Genomic DNA, 20521 nt, shown 5'->3' with positions numbered 1-20521 from the left:
TACACGCACACGCTCGAACACACACACACACAAGTGTTGTATAGCTGACAACTTCCTTCTCCTCCCCAATGAGAGCTTTTTGAGTTCATGTCACTTGCAAGCAAAGAAAAACATGACTGTGTCTCACCTGATGGCATCTTGACAGACTTTGGAATCCTTTCTCTTTCTAAACTTGAATATGAGGTGCGCTCGTTTAGAGCCAGTGTCAGCATTTGGCCTTTGGGAGCTCTTAGGGCTCCTTAGGGCCTCGTAGGCCAGCGGCCCCCAGTAATTGTGGCCCTCTCTGACTTTAATGGACGCATGAAGGATGAATAATAAGGACGGTAAGAGACTACGACAACAGAGAACACAAGAAAGAAAATAACACAAAGGAAAACAACAAGAAATGTGGAGATATGCAAATGTTAACAACAAAAAGTTAAATCAAAGACAGAAATTGTGTTTATAGGACTGTGATGTTTAACATGGCACTTTTAAAACTGGCATTAAGTAGCGACATGTATTTAACTACAATACTCTTGTGGCTGTTTTTAGAACAATATATACTGTACATAATAAGTATATTATTTTTTATTTCCATTTAAATGTGTCAATATTTGTAGGAGAGGAAATCACTACAGTTCTCAGCGTCACAGCGAAGGAAGCTCACACAATAGTCATTAAGGATGTTCAGTTAATACTGTATAGTAATGAGGGATATCAGTATAGTCATTAAGGATGTTCAGTAAATACAGTATAGTCATTAAGGTTGTTCAGAATATACAGTATAGTCATTAAAGATGTTCAGTATATACAGTATAGTCATTAAGGGTGTTCAGTATATACAGTATAGTCATTAAGAATTTTCAGTATATACAGTATAGTCATTAAGGTTGTTCAGAATATACAGTATAGTCATTAAAGATGTTCAGTATATACAGTATAGTCATTAAGGGTGTTCAGTATATACAGTATAGTCATTAAGGGTGTTCAGAATATACAGTATAGTCATTAAAGATGTTCAGTATATACAGTATAGTCATTAAGGGTGTTCAGTATATACAGTATAGTCATTAAGAATTTTCAGTATATACAGTATAGTCATTAAGGTTGTTCAGAATATACAGTATAGTCATTAAAGATGTTCAGTATATACAGTATAGTAATTAAGGGTGTTCAGTATATACAGTATAGTCATTAAGGGTGTTCAGTATATACAGTATAGTCATTGAGAATTTTCAGTATATACAGTATAGTCATTAAGGTTGTTCAGAATATACAGTATAGTCATTAAAGATGTTCAGTATATACAGTATAGTAATTAAGGGTGTTCAGTATATACAGTATAGTCATTAAGGGTGTTCAGAATATACAGTATAGTCATTAAAGATGTTCAGTATATACAGTATAGTCATTAAGGGTGTTCAGTATATACAGTATAGTCATTAAGGGTGTTCAGTATATACAGTATAGTCATTAAGGGTGTTCAGTATATACAGTATAGTCATTAAGGTTGTTCAGAATATACAGTATAGTCATTAAAGATGTTCAGTATATACAGTATAGTAATTAAGGGTGTTCAGTATATACAGTATAGTCATTAAGGGTGTTCAGTATATACAGTATAGTCATTAAGAATTTTCAGTATATACAGTATAGTCATTAAGGTTGTTCAGAATATACAGTATAGTCATTAAAGATGTTCAGTATATACAGTATAGTCATTAAGGGTGTTCAGAATATACAGTATAGTCATTAAAGATGTTCAGTATATACAGTATAGTCATTAAGGGTGTTCAGTATATACAGTATAGTCATTAAGGGTGTTCAGTATATACAGTATAGTCATTAAGAATTTTCAGTATATACAGTATAGTCATTAAGGTTGTTCAGAATATACAGTATAGTCATTAAAGATGTTCAGTATATACAGTATAGTCATTAAGGGTGTTCAGTATATACAGTATAGTCATTAAGGGTGTTCAGTATATACAGTATAGTCATTAAGAATTTTCAGTATATACAGTATAGTCATTAAGGTTGTTCAGAATATACAGTATAGTCATTAAAGATGTTCAGTATATACAGTATAGTCATTAAGGGTGTTCAGTATATACAGTATAGTCATTAAGGGTGTTCAGTATATACAGTATAGTACTTAAGGGTGTTCAGTATACACAGTATAGTAATAAGCGATATTCAGTATATGCAGTATAGTAATTAAGGGTGTTCAGTATATAGCCTATAGTCATTAGGGATGTTTTATACTGCCGATACTAATCATCCATGAATGAAATTGGCCAATGCCAATACTGATCACATATGTATTAACCAAAGTGTTTTAATGTACCGTATTTTTCGGACTATAAGTCGCAGTTTTTTTCAATGCGACTTATACTCAGGAGCGACTTATGTGTGAAATTATTAACACATTACCGTAAAATATCAAATAATATTATTTAGCTCATTCACGTAAGAGAATGGGATTTAGCGATTAGGAGTGACAGATTGTTTGGTAAACGTATAGCATGTTCTATATGTTATAGTTATTTGAATGACTCTTACCATAATATGTTACGTTAACATACCAGTTGGTTATTTATGCCTCATATAACGTACACTTATTCAGCCTGTTGTTCACTATTCTTTATTTATTTTAAATTGCCTTTCAAATGTCTATTCTTGGTGTTGGGTTTTATCAAATACATTTCCCCCAAAAATGCGACTTATACTCCAGTGCGACTTATATATGTTTTTTCCCTTCTTTATTATGCATTTTCGGCCGGTGCGACTTATACTCCGGAGCGACTTATGCTCCGAAAAATACGGTATTTATTGCGAGTGTTGACAGTCTAACAAAATCAACACAACATTTAAATGACACGCAAATTCTTGAAGCGTTTCCAAAATGTTTAATACCCTACTGTGCAATATTACCCTTCGAGTGCAATACATCCGACACTGATTGTTATCACTCCGGTACTCTTGTCTTGTTCTGTTGTACAGTATTTTGTATATTGTACAGGATTGCTTATTATTTTTATTGGATAGTAGTCTATTTATTTCAATTCTTAGTTTTGTCTTTACTTATTTTTATCCCATATTTGTTCCCACTACCGCACCTTAAATTGGAGTCCTTAATCTCGTTATATGCAAATATAATGACAATAAAGTTCATTCAATTCTATTCTATTCTCTAAAATAGTTCCTTATTCTTTTTTATTACATACACATGTTGGAAAAACTACTACTTTTTTAAATTATTTGGTTTTCACCCTCAAAGTCCTTCTGTGTCTAGATAATTATTCCTTGAATTTCTAAACATTAACAACAAAACAAGTGTTGTGAAAATAGAAATATCGATCTAATCATTACAGTACCAATCATATACTGACCCTACCCTAGCATACACTAGCGATTTGTGGATTTATCGGCCGTCCCCATACGTGTACATTGTTATTTTATCTTCTCTCTAACTTTTATTCATCAACCTGTGAATGTACTGTTAATAACGGGTTTCCATCTAGACTTCTTAAACTTTTCTATCCATCCATCCATTTTCTACCGCTTATTTCCTTCGGGTTCGCGGGGGGCGCTGGAGCCTATCTCAGCTACAATCGGGCGGAAGGCTGGGTACACCCTGGACAAGTCGCCACTTCATCAACTTTGCTAAGCACTTATTTATTTTGTTGTTTCATGCTGGCTTGGTGATTAGCTTAGCTATTAGCATGTCGGCTCCTGCTTGTATTTACTCGGCGTGTAACTTGTTTAGCCTTGGCCTCCAGTCCTCCGGTGATAATAGTACCTGTAAGAAATGTACTTAGTTTGCCACAATAAAAGTGATGATTATTAATTTAGTGGAGCGTCTCCACACTGCGTATGAACATACGCAGTCCACTGTCAGACAAAAATAAAAAAAGTAGTCAGAGGGCATCGGGTTTTGTGATTGGCATTGAAAACATTGATCAGCATTGACCATTCATTAACGCTTTTGATCAGCACATCCCTAATTATCATACATTGGCAGGCACGTACAGTAGGTACTAGAGGTGGGGTAAATATTTGATTTTTAGATGCATCGCAATTCAGACATGGATGATTATAAAATTAATTAGCAAATGTCAATAATCGATTATCCATTTATTTATTTAAATAAAGTAATGCAGACAGTTCTGAAATTTGTCTGACTGCAACGAGCCACCTCACCGAGAGATCCGACCAGCACCTTTTTTATAGGGCACTTATGTTCCAGTTTTGCACACATTTCCATTAATTCAATAAATGTAATGGGAATTATTTTAACTGTCTTTTTACAAATGCACTGTTTTTTAAAGTTGCAAGAGATAAACACTTATTTAGTGAAATGAAAAAATATGTCAAATTGCAACAATATACATAAATTAAAGATGCATCAATAATCCATTTTTAATTGAATCGTAACCCCTGAATCGTGAGGTGCCCAAAGATTCTTACCTATAGTAGGTACTGTATATTTAGATCAATACCAGTCAAAGGACTAAGGCGGACCTTCCCAGTAGATGCGGAAAACTTTAGGGAGGTGCAGAAACTTCAGAAAATATTTTTAAACCTCCATCCCATCCATCCATCTATTTCTACCGCGTATTCCCTTTTGGGGTCGCGGGGGGGCGCTGGAGCCTATCTCAGCTACAATCGGGCGGAAGGCGGGGTACACCCTGGACAAGTCGCCACCTCATCGCAGGGCCAACACAGATAGACAGACAACAATTCACACTCACATTCACACACTAGGGACCATTTAGACCTGCTAAGCTAAATGCATTTGTGTTTAAAGGAGAACTTTTGATTTTTGGTTACAGTGAGAGGGGAAGTTTTAGGTGAGCGAAAACTCCAGAAAATCTACTTTTGGGGACCGTATTATGCTCTCTGAGTAGAGATGTTAAATGCGTTAAAATGTAATGTCGGAAATTATCGGTATCGTTTTTTTTATTATCGGTGTTTTTTTTTGTTTGTTTGTTTTTAATTAAATCAACATAAAAAACACAAGATACACTTACAACCTCCCTCCCCCATTTACACTCATTCACACTCATTCACACAAAAGGGTTGTTTCTTTCTGTTATTAATATTCTGGTTCCTACATTATATATCAATATATATCAATACAGTCTGCAAGGGATACAGTCCGTAAGCACACATGATTGGTCCACTAATAGTACTAACCTTTAACAGTTAATTTTACTCATTTTCATTAATTACTAGTTTCTATGTAACTGTTTTTATATTGTTTTACTTTCTTTTTTATTCAAGAAAATGTTTTTAATTTATTTATCTTATTTTATTTTATTAATTTTTTTAAAAAGTACCTTATCTTCACCATACCTGGTTGTCCAAATTAGGCGTAATAATGTGTTAATTCCACGACTGTATATATCGGTTGATATCGGTATCGGTAATTAAAAAGTTGGACAATATCGGAATATCGGATATCGGCAAAAAGCCATTATCGGACATCCCTATCTCTGAGTATGAATAGCATGAGAAGCGTTTCCGTGTTGCCTGACTAAACCTTTACAGTCCTCTAAACACAATAGAAAGTACAACATTCAAAATCAAATAACATAAAAATAAGAAACAAACAGTTGATGGATAAAAACATAAAATTATGTTTTCCCCTGTCTACTCTAAACACATACATTACTTTGTAGCATGTTGTGCAGCTTTAAAGCAGTGTAACATTTAAAAAAAAGGGCTTCATGCACACCTGTTCCCGTGCACGTGGGAGGCACAAAAAGCAAAGCTGTAGTGTAGAAGAGTGGGATCGATAATGGCGCCACTCTCCGCCCTCTCCAGCAGATCTCCCAGGTAACACAGATGTCTGTGGCAACCCCGAACGCCGTTCCTGGCACAGTACTCGTCCAGAACGAACACCTGGCCCGGGCTGAACCATCCCTGCGTGGTGCACAAACCAAACAGTCGGCATCCCGCAAAGGCACCGAGGAAATGAAACGCGGCGTGGAGCTCACCAAACAGCAGAAGGTGTCGCTGAGCCTGTGATCCAACGTGAGCCGCTGAACCATCTCAAAAAGTGAGGCGTGGTCAAAGCTACAGGGGTTAGCGGAGATAAACTCATCCATGCCATGTTTCTGAGCTCTGTCAGCATCTAGCCAGCCAACAGCACAAGGAGGAGAAGGTTCAAAGGAGAGAACGTCAGTCTGCCGCACGCCAAGTCTTTGTCACAACACAGAAACATCAGGGAATATTTGATAGCGTTTGTTGTTGGTGAGGGGGGGGGCTTCTTCTAAGGGCAAATTATACACAGCTTACATTGTCAACTTGCATTGTGTCAGACAGCGTAAAGAGATCTGACGTATTGTTGGGAGAGCTAAGCTAAAATAAGCTACAGGCGCTTTCGTTGTATGTGCACGTTGTCATTATTATTATGACTATGTGCATGTTTGTGGTGTAAAAAAAATCTCTCTTCCTCTCAATGCCAACAATAGATGATTTCCTTTGCTGCACAAAACATGATGAAAGGACAGTTTTTCCATCTATCTCCTTTTTACCAACATCTGATTGTCTGAAAACTGCAATGAACATGAATGATTATTGTTTTAAACCCGGATGCATTCCTTGTGCTCTAATTCAGGCCACAACATAAACACACCTGCACAATACACACCACTCACCAAAAGTTAGGGATAGTCCACTTTGAGGTGAAAGTGGATTCAACACTGCTAAATTTGGGACTTAAAATGCATCTTATGTTAATTCTCCCTCCAACACCACATTTCAGAATATTTTCACACTTTTTTATGCACGTGAAATGATTTGTAATCTTTTTAATCTCACTTGAATTTACTTTGATACATGTTCTGGACAAAAACTAATTTATGGTCAAATACAGGTAAAAGCCAGTAAATTAGAATATTTTGAAAAACTTGATTTATTTCAGTAATTGCATTCAAAAGGTGTAACTTGTACATTATATTTATTCATTGCACACAGACTGATGCATTCAAATGTTTATTTCATTTAATTTTGATGATTTGAAGTGGCAACAAATGAAAATCCAAAATTCCGTGTGTCACAAAATTAGAATATTGTGTAAGGCTAATACAAAAAAGGGATTTTTAGAAATGTTGGCCAACTGAAAAGTATGAAAATGAAAAATATGAGCATGTGCAATACTCAATACTTGGTTGGAGCTCCTTTTGCCTCAATTACTGCGTTAATGCGGCGTGGCATGGAGTCGATGAGTTTCTGGCACTGCTCAGGTGTTATGAGAGCCCAGGTTGCTCTGATAGTGGCCTTCAACTCTTCTGCGTTTTTGGGTCTGGCATTCTGCATCTTCCTTTTCACAATACCCCACAGATTTTCTATGGGGCTAAGGTCAGGGGAGTTGGCGGGCCAATTTAGAACAGAAATACCATGGTCCGTAAACCAGGCACGGGTAGATTTTGCGCTGTGTGCAGGCGCCAAGTCCTGTTGGAACTTGAAATCTCCATCTCCATAGAGCAGGTCAGCAGCAGGAAGCATGAAGTGCTCTAAAACTTGCTGGTAGACGGCTGCGTTGACCCTGGATCTCAGGAAACAGAGTGGACCGACACCAGCAGATGACATGGCACCCCAAACCATCACCCAACCATGCAAATTTTGCATTTCCTTTGGAAATCGAGGTCCCAGAGTCTGGAGGAAGACAGGAGAGGCACAGGATCCACGTTGCCTGAAGTCTAGTGTAAAGTTTCCACCATCAGTGATGGTTTGGGGTGCCATGTCATCTGCTGGTGTCGGTCCACTCTGTTTCCTGAGATCCAGGGTCAACGCAGCCGTCTACCAGCAAGTTTTAGAGCACTTCATGCTTCCTGCTGCTGACCTGCTCTATGGAGATGGAGATTTCAAGTTCCAACAGGACTTGGCGCCTGCACACAGCGCAAAATCTACCCGTGCCTGGTTTACGGACCACGGTATTTCTGTTCTAAATTGGCCCGCCAACTCCCCTGACCTTAGCCCCATAGAAAATCTGTGGGGTATTGTGAAAAGGAAGATGCAGAATGCCAGACCCAAAAACGCAGAAGAGTTGAAGGCCACTATCAGAGCAACCTGGGCTCTCATAACACCTGAGCAGTGCCAGAAACTCATCGACTCCATGCCACGCTGCATTAACGCAGTAATTGAGGCAAAAGGAGCTCCAACCAAGTATTGAGTATTGTACATGCTCATATTTTTCATTTTCATACTTTTCAGTTGGCCAACATTTCTAAAAATCCCTTTTTTGCATTAGCCTTAAGTAATATTCTAATTTTGTGACACACGGAATTTTGGATTTTCATTTGTTGCCACTTCAAATCATCAAAATTAAATGAAATAAACATTTGAATGCATCAGTCTGTGTGCAATGAATAAATATAATGTACAAGTTACACCTTTTGAATGCAATTACTGAAATAAATCAAGTTTTTCAAAATATTCTAATTTACTGGCTTTTACCTGTACATTTGAAAAAACAATAAAACTGCATATCTTCCTGTCCAAGCAGGATTTACAAGCCCAGCACTGACACCGTGCGCCACAGGAGCCTTTAAGGACATGTGGGGAAATCGGACATAATATTCTATCGTATTCAGCAAAGGTTGAATGGAGACAACAGGTCTTAGTTGAAGATGTTTCATCCAAATGCTTGGATTTACATGATGTCACGTCCGGCTCATTAAATATGTGTGGTGGTCAAGCCAGCGTCTGTTCTAAAACCGGTACGAGGCGCCATTTAGCCTTTCTTGAAGAAAAATGCCCTATGCTTGCGTTGTTTTGGGCTGTACGAAGCGTTCAAATCGCGAAAAGGATAAACGTTTTTTCAGAGTTCCTTGAGAGGTAATTTAAGAAGGCCGGGCAAGATTTTACAAAAGATGACGAGAAAAGCGGCTCTCGAACGTTGGACTGCAGTCCAAGGGAGCAGAGTCGAAAAACGCACAAGTTTGCAGTGATAACTTCATTAAAGGTTTGTTTGATATATTTTCAATATACTTTACTTGTTTAGTATTTCCCATTGAAGTATTATCTTGATATGGTTTGTATTTTATTTTTTAACAAACAGAAACCAGAAGGTCAGGGTCAATGATACTTTTGTCAGGAAAAGTACTTCTACGTCTCCCCTCTTGTTTATTTTGTACACAAATGTGTCAGAGTACATATGACAGCAGGACAAAAATCTAATATTGTGATGATTCAATAATTGTTAGTTTGTTAATGAATATGCAGTCACGGGTGCCAGCTGTTGGGTGCTAGTCATCATAGTTTGCTCACATGGACGCGGCCTCACAAGACGAAAAAGTTGAATCATGAAATGCAACTTTACCCCAGCAAAAATAATGCACGATTTATCTGGGATAGTCCTGATACCAATTTCCTTGACCTGGTCTCACGCAAAGAAGTCGTAGACCTCCATGCTTTTCCAAGTTTTTATCTGTTTTGTCATGTAGAATGGCGTCTGGAGCACATGATAGTTCGATATGTCTAGTAACTTCACCGACGGATATAACTCGATACAAATCTTTTTTTTATATTAGTGATTCCCAGAGCCCAAAACAAAGTCTGCGGGCTATAGAGCGTTTTCTATTCGGGCTATGGAATGCCCTCCCGGTAACAATTAGAGATGCATTTAAGTCCCATCTTAAAACTCATTTGTATACTCTAGCCTTTAAATAGACCCCCTTTTAATAGACCAGTTGATCTGCCTTTTCTTTTCCTTTCTCCTCTGCTCCCCCCTATCCCTTGTGGAGGGGGAGACACACAGGTCCGGTGGCCATGGATAAAGTGCTGGCTGTCCAGAGTCGGGACCCGGGGTGGACCCTGTGCATCAGTTGGGAACATCTCTGCGCTGCTGACCCGTCTCCGCTCGGGATGGTTTCCTGCTGGCCCCACTATGGACTGGACTCTTACTATTATGTTGGATCCACTATGGACTGGACTCTCACAATATTATGTCAGACCCACTCGACATCCATTGCATTCTGTCTCCCCTAGAGGGGGAGGGGTTACCCACATATGCGGTCCTCTCCAAGGTTTCTCATAGTCATTCACATCGACGTCCCACGGGGGTGAGTTTTTCCTTGCCCTTATGTGGGCTCTGTACCGAGGATGTCGTTGTGGCTTGTGCAGCCCTTTGAGACACTTGTGATTTAGGGCTATATAAATAAACATTGATTGATTGATTGATTGATTATAAAGTATATGGATCTATTCCATTCCAAAGTTAGATTTTTTTGCTCGTATCTGCTTATTGCAGGAAGATCTAGACCCCTTGCGTACTCAGATAGTTTGTACGCTGCTTGCTGCACAACAGCCATCTTGGTTTGGTTTTTTTCACGTCCGGGAAGAAGATAAGTGACTGTAGACAAGCAATACGCTTCTTTGGTTCTTCAGGCGCAGTGCCAGCAGTTCATTTTCCATTTGAACAATTTCCCTTGTGGATCATTTAAGTTTGTCTAAGTCTAAGTCTAATTTGCGTCTCAGAAAGAAGGGACAGTCCTTTGATGTCCTATTTTTGGATAAGGAAGACAACTTGCTTGAAAGTCCGCGTTAAACTAGAAAGCCACTCTCCAAACAGAGGAGGTTTGTGCCTTCACCTATCGTCTGCTTAAAACAATCTCCTGATGTCTCAATCCCTAAAACTGTCTTATTTCACAGAAAGAGTGTCCACTAATACGTTTTTTTGCCGCCAGCCAAGCGAAGGACCTTCAGTGTTGGTGCCACAACAGACTTTGTGCCTGATCTACAAAAAAGTTTGTGTGTACTAAAACACGTGCAAACTTGATAGCACACAAAGCTGATAATAAACTTATGTGCAGAGGATTGCATCGTTTAAGTGAGCAGAATAATCAATTTAACGTGTCTGTCTTCATGAATATGCAGAATATTTAATGACCATCAGAATGCCCACAATACCGGGAGGAGAAGATGTAAATATAATTATTTAGCAAGCACAGTGTCATTTGTCAAGATTGAAATTGTTCCCTAGTTGCCTTTTTGCATCTTGATTAAGGTAGGTCTAGAAAGGAGGTGCAAATTGAAAGTTGAGCAGAGATAGCTTTGAGACCAAAGATGATTACGCTGCACCTCCGTCCTACGTATGTTTGTCAACATATATGGACTGTCAGAAATAACAAATATTAGACATGTCGTCTGTTCGGCAATACCATTTTATAATTTTATAGCTGCTAGATGACCCTGATTAAAACAAAATAAATTGATACATTTCGGTTTTTGCCAGAGTTTTATTTTTTTAATGGCATTTGTTTTTTCATATTGAAGATTAGTTATTAACATATCCCGCATATGAAAAAAAACTCACTGCAATTTGTATTTTCTTGCGTCTAGAACATCCAGGGCACATCTTCCGTGAGGGCACCTTCAGCGTGGTAGTAAAGTGGGTTCCTGTATTGTAGATGCACTGCTTCTAAAATGCCCATAAAAAGTGGTACATGTCGGCTGTATGTTTGAAAACATAGCAAAAAGCCAGAGGTAGGAGCATGATAACATGAATGTGCAGTAAATTAGTTTTATATTAGACTTGGACATCCTTTTATTTTCATTTAAATTTGAACTTTACAGTACAGATAAGAACAAAATTGTGTTGCGTTAGCTCGTTGTAGTGCAGGATAAAAGAGCAAAAAGGTGCAGATATAAATAAATAGATGACTGTACAGATAAATATATTGCACTTATTGCAAATGCATCCACGTTTATGGATGTATGTTATATTGTCTTTATATTCCAGCGAGTTAATCCGTTTTTGGGTTGTATCCATGGTGAATACGCTAAAACCTCATTTAAATAAGGCGGTCTGCAGATCACATGTCTTAGTATATCACACGCAATTCGGACACTAATAGTACATTCAATTTAATAGTTTGCACATGCTATTTAGCTTGTGGTATTTAGATCTTAGTAGATCGAGCCTATACTGTATACAGTAGTACCTCGGCATACAAGTACCTTATTTTTACTTCTCAGGATATGGCTAATTGTTATGTTGTAGGTTATGAGAACCTATAAAAACATATAAGTTATGAGCCTGGTGGCGTAGCAAATGTCACAGTGAACCCTGTAAGATCTGACCTAAATATCTGGTCTTACTTGCTAGCATTAGCTTTTAGCTAGCGATAACTAATATCCAGCATTAGCTTGTAGCTAGAGATGTAAATACCTTTGTTTTTCCAAACATCTGATGTTACTTCCTAGCATTAGCTTATGACTAGAGATGGACATAACTTAGATTTTCCAAGCATGGGAAAGAAGAAAGTGAGTGTAAAGGACAGTGCTGAAAAGAAGAAATTGATGATATTCATTGAATTAAAGACATAAATTGTCAAAAAGATGATAGATTAGTTAGTTAGATAACTTGCTGAAGCAGTTGGAGCGTAGCACTGCTAGTCTGCATCATACTGAAACAGAATGAGTTGATAACGCCAACCAAGGATTTTAAAATAACATCTAAACCACAAATATTTATCCATGAAAATATGAAGAAGCTGCTGACGGAAAAGCAGCTGGAAGGAGATGGCATAGAAGTTAAAATCTCCTAAGTAAAGACTGTAGATTATTATTACATTATTTCATAAAACTACTGTATTTTTCTATTGTATTGTGTTTCATATTATTATCTATCTAAAAGTTTGATTTTATATTGAAACGGCATGTTACATGTTAAAATTGCGAAAAAAAATAAGCACCAATTTAATTGATTTGATTTGATTTCAATGGAAAACACTGTTTTATATTACACATTTTTCAAGGTAAGAATTGCGCCACAAAACCAATTAAACTATTATCCTGAGGTACTACTGCATTAAGAAAACTCCTCAACAAACAAGAGTCCAGATGCCTTGATTGAAATTGTTATTGTTTTCTAAAATGTTTAAGGTCAGTGGCCATTTCCCTCTGAGAAACACTGTTGATTAGCTGTTAGGTGTTTGATGTCATGATGTCAAACTGAGCAGCATGATGACGTGGACGTTTAAATATCAATTCTATTTATTGATCAATTTATGGATCACACACCTTGATCAATGTTGCAGTTCAGATCCTTGTTAGAGAACAAGTTTTGGAACTAAGTAGTGAAACATTTAACACGTACTGTCAGAGAACCAATTATTATCCTCAACTTTCACCTGAGTATCTCTAACTTCCTGTGAGTCGTGTTCATCAAACCTTTTGCCTTCACAAAGATAACGATGTTCACTGATCACGTAACAACATGTTGGTTATTGTGATAAGTATTGCACTGCTTCATATTGATGTTCATTACTTTGGTCAGTTAAATTAGCTGCAAGAGAGGAGCACAATATAGGAAATCCCTCTCAGCGTGATTTATTCTGCAAGCGTACAGTTGTTTTTAAAATTTCGGAAGTGTGACCTTATTTCTACATAGGTCATCACCCCTAAAACAATAACAGCAAGACAAACAAAGACAAATAGGGCCATCCATACTTTGTATATGCTTTTTTTCCTTTGCTTTTGTTATTGCTTTATATATTTCTTTGTGTGTGTTGGCTTTAGAGCTTGTCATTTTGTTAGTTTTTAAAGACTACATGTACTGACACAAAACTATACGTACACAGAAAAACTGAATTATTTTATTTGGACTTTACAACAGTGTGTGTTTCTTATTTTCTAAACGAATAATTCCAAATCAGACATATGCCGGAAGTGGGTATCTGTGAAGGAGTATCATTAGATCTGGCATTGGAGGACATTTACAATCCACTGTGAGTCAGTGTAGTTGACTTTGTAAAGGCAGAATGTTGGCTCCAGCTCTTGTATTGGACTGTGCAGGTGTACATTATCAAGTGGCCAATTAGTGCCAGTTGTGTCCTCCGTGTGAGTGACAGGTGTCACGTTTGGGATACTCAGACAAGGTGATGACTGTGCGGAAGGGCAGCATTGTGGAATGCAGGGGCCTGATTCTAGGCTGGGTGAGGCCTGATTCTAAGATGGGCAGAGGCCTAATTCTAGGCTGGGTGGGGACTGAACAGAACAGAGCACAAGTGATATCTGTCAACCTATGGGCCAGTGAGGCTGAAGGGGCGTGTGGAGGTGCAATGTGGCATTCAGAGAGGCTTTCTTAGGGAACCTACACAAGGTTAGGGTTAGCCCCAGTGAGGAAATAAGAGCGTACAACGGATGGACAAAAGATGCCATTGTGAGAGTGAAGATGGGAGAAGCCAGGGTTGAAAAGACAATTAGGAAGTGCACAAGAAGTTTTCAGGAAAGGTGAGAGGGACCACAAGGAAAGAGTTACTCATAGAAGCAATATCGTAAGATGTTAGGCTGGCGAGACAACAAGTGTGAACAGAAGGTGTTTGCAGGCTTCAACTCCTATATTTGCAATCATCTTAGTAGTAACAGCAAGAATAAAAGCACATGCTTTGAGAAAGAATAGTAAGAGTTTTTATGGAGCTTTAAAAACAACAATGTCATGCACTTGTGCAGTTTAGATTTGATTTAGATGAATTGCATTCCCTTGTTTGTTTGTTTGAATTCTCTTTCTCTCTCTACGCATTTGCAAGTTGACAATAGTTGAATGTGTTGCGGTGTGTTCATGGTCATCTACAGAGCAGACTAACAGGCAAGTCACTACCAAAGAACTCTAAGAGGGAAGCAGTTTGGTGCATGAAGCCGTACAGTAGACATAGGCAGAACTGTATCATTCTCTAGGAGATGGGGGCGGGGGGTAATGTCTTAATAGAAAACTCATGGTCACATGACAAGTCTTCTCCTACTCAGGCAAACTGGCGAGCAGGTGGACCACCGGCCTTGCTTCCATATCTAAAGGCCCATCTACAGCAGGAGGAGAGGGGGAAAGGGTTTGGGAATGGGGGGCGTTCCGGAGTATTTCATCGTAAGAAGGGGCGGCATTAGCGACTCCTTGTCTTGGGCATTCAGAATACTCCGCATACATATTTGCCAACTCTCAACAAAGCAAAAAGAAGCAATTTGAGCCCTCTGAGGTAAAGCCTCACATTGACTCCACTGTAGGGGTGTAACGGTATCATCACCTAGGTTTGACCTTCACGCTTTAGTTCATTGTGGTGCAGAAACTGTTTATTGATTTTTAAAATGTAACTCACCAATGAAAACAATCTTAAGAAAAGAGAAAAACAAATATTAAATAGCATTTAACAGCAACAGTAAGGATTTCAAACGTGTGATTGTTTTGTTTTTAGTGAAGTAAAGTTTATTATTGTTTAAAGTACAGTATTAATAGTTCCAGCTTTAGCTCATCTCTACTAAACAATGACGGCACTTTATTGCCTTATCCATGTGTCTTTGTTTACGTATTTCACCAGGATGACCAAGTGTTCCCAAACTTGTGACTTTAACTATCAAAGACGGTTTTTTAAGCTCTGGCTTACCGAGTAGGCATGTAAAGACATCGTGATGAGGTTACACTTCGTGTCCGTCACTAAGGCTACGTTCACACTTCTGGGTCAGATATTGTCCAATTCGGATTTTTTTGTCGAACTCGGTCTTTTTAGTGGTCGTTCACATTGCAACATAAATGTGATTTCTAATGTGAATGCAATCTGACCCACATGTGGACATGACTTTTTGACGTCGCAAACACTTCAATGTTTTTAGAAGTAAACTGGCGAATTTGTGGCAATTTAAAGGATTGTGTGCAATTAAACTAAACATTTTCTGAACCAAAATATTGCGTGTAAAAGATTAAGAAGGAAGAGGACAAGTATTTTGGGTCTGTCAGTTTGATGGGATATTTTGCTTCGATGTCTGCTTGTGGGCCTGTGGGCGAGCAGTCGCAGACAGGAGTGGTAGAACTTTCAGGTGAGTTCCTAAAACATATTATTTTAACCTGTTTTTGCTCTGTTATCAAGTATATATTTTGTAACCGTCTGTTTTGGCAAATAACTATGATGCATATCGCTTTTTGATAACCTTCTGGTCAGATGAATGCGACCTGAACGCAGTAGCGTTCACACTGAGGATGCATCACATATACAGCATATCCGATTTTTTTCGACATGCAAAAGAGGCTTGTGTTGGATATGAAAAATTAGCATTGTACTACACAGGTCGCATATGGGTAAAAAAAAAAAAAAAGAATTGACCTTCATTGTGAACAAGGCCTTCATGTGTACTGTGTGGGAACTTAGTACGTCTTTCTGTCATAACAAATCTTACATACAGAAACCTCTGATTTCGTACATTTTGGTACGCCCCACGTTTCCTATGATTTGTTTTTTGCCAATGGTTTGCCCTAGTTTTCATATACCGATATATATCTATCGAATGGCCAATATCATTTCGCAGAATTGAGTCCACAAACAAAGACTACACGCATTGGTGATTCCGTCTCCTTACTATTTTTTTTTTATTGAGTATGACTGCAAAATAATACGGGACCAAAGAAAGTTGCGAGTGCCAGCATTTTGACGAAGAAATTGGCGTTTGTGTAGCTGATCTCGCCAGGATGTATGAGACAAAGCATCTTCGATACAAATATGTTAAATGTTAATTTATCCTATCAATCTACCTTTTATTTTTAACTTTGCCATGAGGTTAAGTAATCGCTTTTGTAAATATTTCACTCAGGTTTGTCTGTTAGTTAGTTAGTACGCAGCATAACTGAAAAAATGGCCAGATTTTTTAATGAGACCTTCGGGAAATGTCAAAATTGTGATAATAAACAAGATATTACATTTTGGGGCTGATAAGAATCATCATCTGGATTCGGTAAAGGAGTCGTTAGCAGTGCTTTTCTAGTTTTGTCCATGCAAAACTATTATTATTCTCTATAAAAAAAACTGCTCATGTTTTTGAGTGTTTTGGATTAGAAAGTAGATTACTAACAATAACCAAGAATTTTCTGTACATAAAACATACTGTTACACCTCTACTCTACTCACATCCTTATGTAAAATGAATTATACTGTGTGTATGTATATTTTATACACACATACATATATATACATACATATATATGTGTGTGTGTATATATATATATATATGTATGTGTGGGGAAAAAAATCACAAGACTATTTCATCTCTACAGGCCTGTTTCATGAGGGGGGTACCCTCAATCGTCAGGAGATTTTAATGGGAGCATTCGCATATCATGGTTTATATAGGGCACAGAGTGGGTGGGTACAGGCTGGCTTAAGGGCGTGGTGATTGGTTCATGTGTTACCTAGGAGGTGTTTCCGTCTATGGCGGCATGTTGTTACAATTTCGCTGCGCTTGTTGAGGGATGACAGGTCTGGACGGTAGATAATAAACACAACACTCCAATACGTGCACCATGACAGCAACCATCCACCCACCACCACGAAAAGAATACCTACCGGAATCAATAAAAGGCTATCGATGCTGTCATCTAGCAAAGCTGAATTTGACCAAGCAACCCCCCCGTACCAAAAAGCCCTTGATAAAAGCGGATACAATTTCACCCTCACCTATGAACCCACGCCAGGAAACCAGCCAAAAAAGAACAGAAAACGAAACGGCATCATCTGGTACAACCCCCCATACAGCAAAAACGTCTCAACGAACATTGGACACAAATTCCTCAACCTGATTGACAAACACTTTCCCAAAGACAACAACCTAAGAAAAGTATTCAACAAGAACAACATCAAATTGAGCTACAGCTGCATGAACAATATACGACAAATCATCTCAAACCACAACAAAACAATTGCAAATGAGCCGTCGACCCCCAGTCAGAACGACTCCAAAACCAACAAAGCATGTAACTGTCGAAAGAAACTTGATTGCCCCCTCAACAGGGGATGCTTACAAACATCAGTTGTCTACCAATCTAAGGTAATACGCAAGGACATTAACACATCCGACACATATGTAGGATTAACCGAGGGTGAATTCAAAACCAGATGGAACAACCACAAGGCTTCTTTCAGGAACAAAAACCTGCGAAATACCACAGAACTCAGCAAACACATTTGGGACCTCAAAGACAATAATGTTGAATATTCAATAACATGGCAAATTCTTGCATCCAGCACACCTTACAATAGTGGTAATAAAAGATGCAACCTATGCTTGAAAGAGAAACTGTTTATTATCTACCGTCCAGACCTGTCATCCCTCAACAAGCGCAGCGAAATTGTAACAACATGCCGCCATAGACGGAAACACCTCCTAGGTAACACATGAACCAATCACCACGCCCTTAAGCCAGCCTGTACCCACCCACTCTGTGCCCTATATAAACCATGGTATGCGAATGCTCCCATTAAAATCTCCTGACGATTGAGGGTACCCCCCCCCTCATGAAACAGGCCTGTAGAGATGAAATAGTCTTGTGATTTTTTTCCCCACACATACATATATTGCGCTCTACTACGGTATCGAGCACTATTTTTTGGATAACCTTATTAAGACATATATATATATATATATATATATATATATATATATATATATAAATATATATATGTATATATATGTTTACACACATACTGGTATACATATATACGTTAAATATTGGTTTATAGCCCTTCAACACCACATCAATAATGCATGTGAATATTTCAAGCCAATCTGTCTTCCATGTTATCATAGTTTAATTCTCGAGGGATTGGGTGACCAATGTGAGCAAAGAGAGAAGGCAATTATGCAGGAACAACTCTAATATCCACTTTAACCAAAAGCTAAGCCAAATAATAAAAATACGTTCTTAGAATAAAGACATGCATCCTATACTGGCACGAATGGATGCGTCTGATTTTATCCTCAAGTGGAGGTTGTCAAAACAAAACAAAAAAAGTTCTCAGCTAAAATCTAAAGACATGAAGCGAGACGTGAAGAAGAGCAGAGGGAGAAGAAGAAGAGAGAAACAGAGGCAGAGAGAAAGAACGTTGCATGTGTCAGATAATCGTCGGGGATTATCTGAGCTGTGCCGGCTACAGGGAAGCACTTACCCTTGAGTCCAGCTAGAAGACAGCAGGGTAAGAAGGGACAAACCAGAATAACATAAAGACTAGCAACAAGGCTGGAGGAGAGCAATCACGAGAGACCCTGACTGACGGAGCAGCGACAGCGGCATTACTGAAGAAGGGTAGACAGGCAAAGCATGAAGAAAAACACACAACTGAGAAGAGGAAAAACAACAACAACAACAACAATAGCGATACCGACACGAGGCCCCGTGGTGTGTGAGGACATGTGAGCACATGTGACAGCCGAGAAAGAAAGAAGACAGAGACAGAGACAGAGAGGAAGAGAGCGTTTAGCATCCCCATCACTCCACTGTAGTGCTTTGTTGTGTGGATTCAATATGCAAACACACTCATACCTGATGTCAACAAGATGGTCCTGGAAAGGTCAAGAGACTTAGCGAGGCAGCATTTGAATTATGAAGCATGAAGCATGGGGAATGTTTACACAACAAAGACCTCGCAATACAATATTTAGTCATGTTTTTAAATGTTGTCAGGAGGACCTGCAAAAAGTGTAACACGCATGGCAGGCCGTTCCAGGGCGACAATAAACATGATGTGCATCATGTATATCAACTTCTGATCCTCCTGCGTCTAAACCTAAAGTGTACAGGATTTGGAATCTTTTTACTTGTGTGTTTAAAGTTGAACTTGTATCACTGTAGCAAGTAGGGGTGTAACGATTCGATTTGATTCGATATTTGTGGTTGACGATACAATTCAGGGACTATTTTATTTTTTTAGAACAATATGACCCGAAACGATTCATCCATCCATCCATTTTCTATCACTTGTCCCTATCGAGTAGAAATCAATTCAGTGGCTTTTTAACCAAAAAAACCCCAAATCAAGCAGTGTGACAGTAAAATAAACACTGAATATTAGACACTGCAGGTGAAATTTCCTCTATTTCTGTTATTTCCTGTAAAGGAATTATGTATAAATTAAACAATGGATACAAACAAGCAAGTAAACAACAATTAAAGGCCTACTGAAACCCACTACTACCGACCACGCAGTCTGATAGTTTATACATCAATGATGAAATCTTAACAGTGCAACACATGCCAATACGGCCGGGTTAGCTTACTAAAGTGCAATTTTAAATTCCGCGCGAAATATCCTGCTGAAAACGTCTCGGTATGATGACGCCTGCGCGTGACGTCACGGATTGTAGAGGACATTTTGGGACAGCATGGTGGCCAGCTATTAAGTCGTCTGTTTTCATCGCAAAATTCCACAGTATTCTGGACATCTGTGTTGGTGAATCTTTTGCAATTTGTTCAATGAACAATGGAGACAGCAAAGAAGAAAGCTGTAGGTGGGAAGCGGTGTATTGCGGCAGGTGTTGTGCCGGATAACGCACCCCCGCCGTAGAATGCACCCCTTGACTGTTGTGCCGGATAACACAGCCGGTGTTTCATTGTTTACATTCCCGAAAGATGACAGTCAAGCTTTACCATTGGCCTGTGGAGAACTGGGACAACAGAGACTCTTACCAGGAGGACTTTGAGTTGGATGCGCAGACGCGGTGCCGTGAGTACGCATGCAGCTGCGGCTTCCAAACATTTGATCGCTTGCCCGCT

At 38.6% G+C, this 20521-nt stretch overlaps 1 protein-coding gene across 10 annotated transcripts in view; it reads right to left on the bottom strand.

The window, feature by feature from the left end:
• cadpsb (Ca2+-dependent activator protein for secretion b) overlaps nt 1-20521 on the bottom strand; it is a 286320-nt gene that overhangs the window by 82218 nt on the left and 183581 nt on the right. For all 10 annotated transcript variants that reach the window (XM_061923570.1, XM_061923568.1, XM_061923571.1 and 7 more), the window contains exons 12-13: nt 5985-6121; nt 5723-5910 (exon numbers count right to left, since the gene is read on the bottom strand). In XM_061923570.1, the coding sequence (XP_061779554.1) occupies nt 5723-5910; nt 5985-6121 (325 nt within the window). The remainder of the gene's footprint in view (nt 1-5722; nt 5911-5984; nt 6122-20521) is intronic.

This window comes from Nerophis lumbriciformis, linkage group LG28 (assembly GCF_033978685.3).
Source record: "Nerophis lumbriciformis linkage group LG28, RoL_Nlum_v2.1, whole genome shotgun sequence".
Classification (NCBI taxonomy): Eukaryota; Metazoa; Chordata; class Actinopteri; order Syngnathiformes; family Syngnathidae; genus Nerophis; species Nerophis lumbriciformis.
Note: the sequence above shows the minus strand (reverse complement) of the source record. Positions and strands in the feature narration are given on the sequence as shown.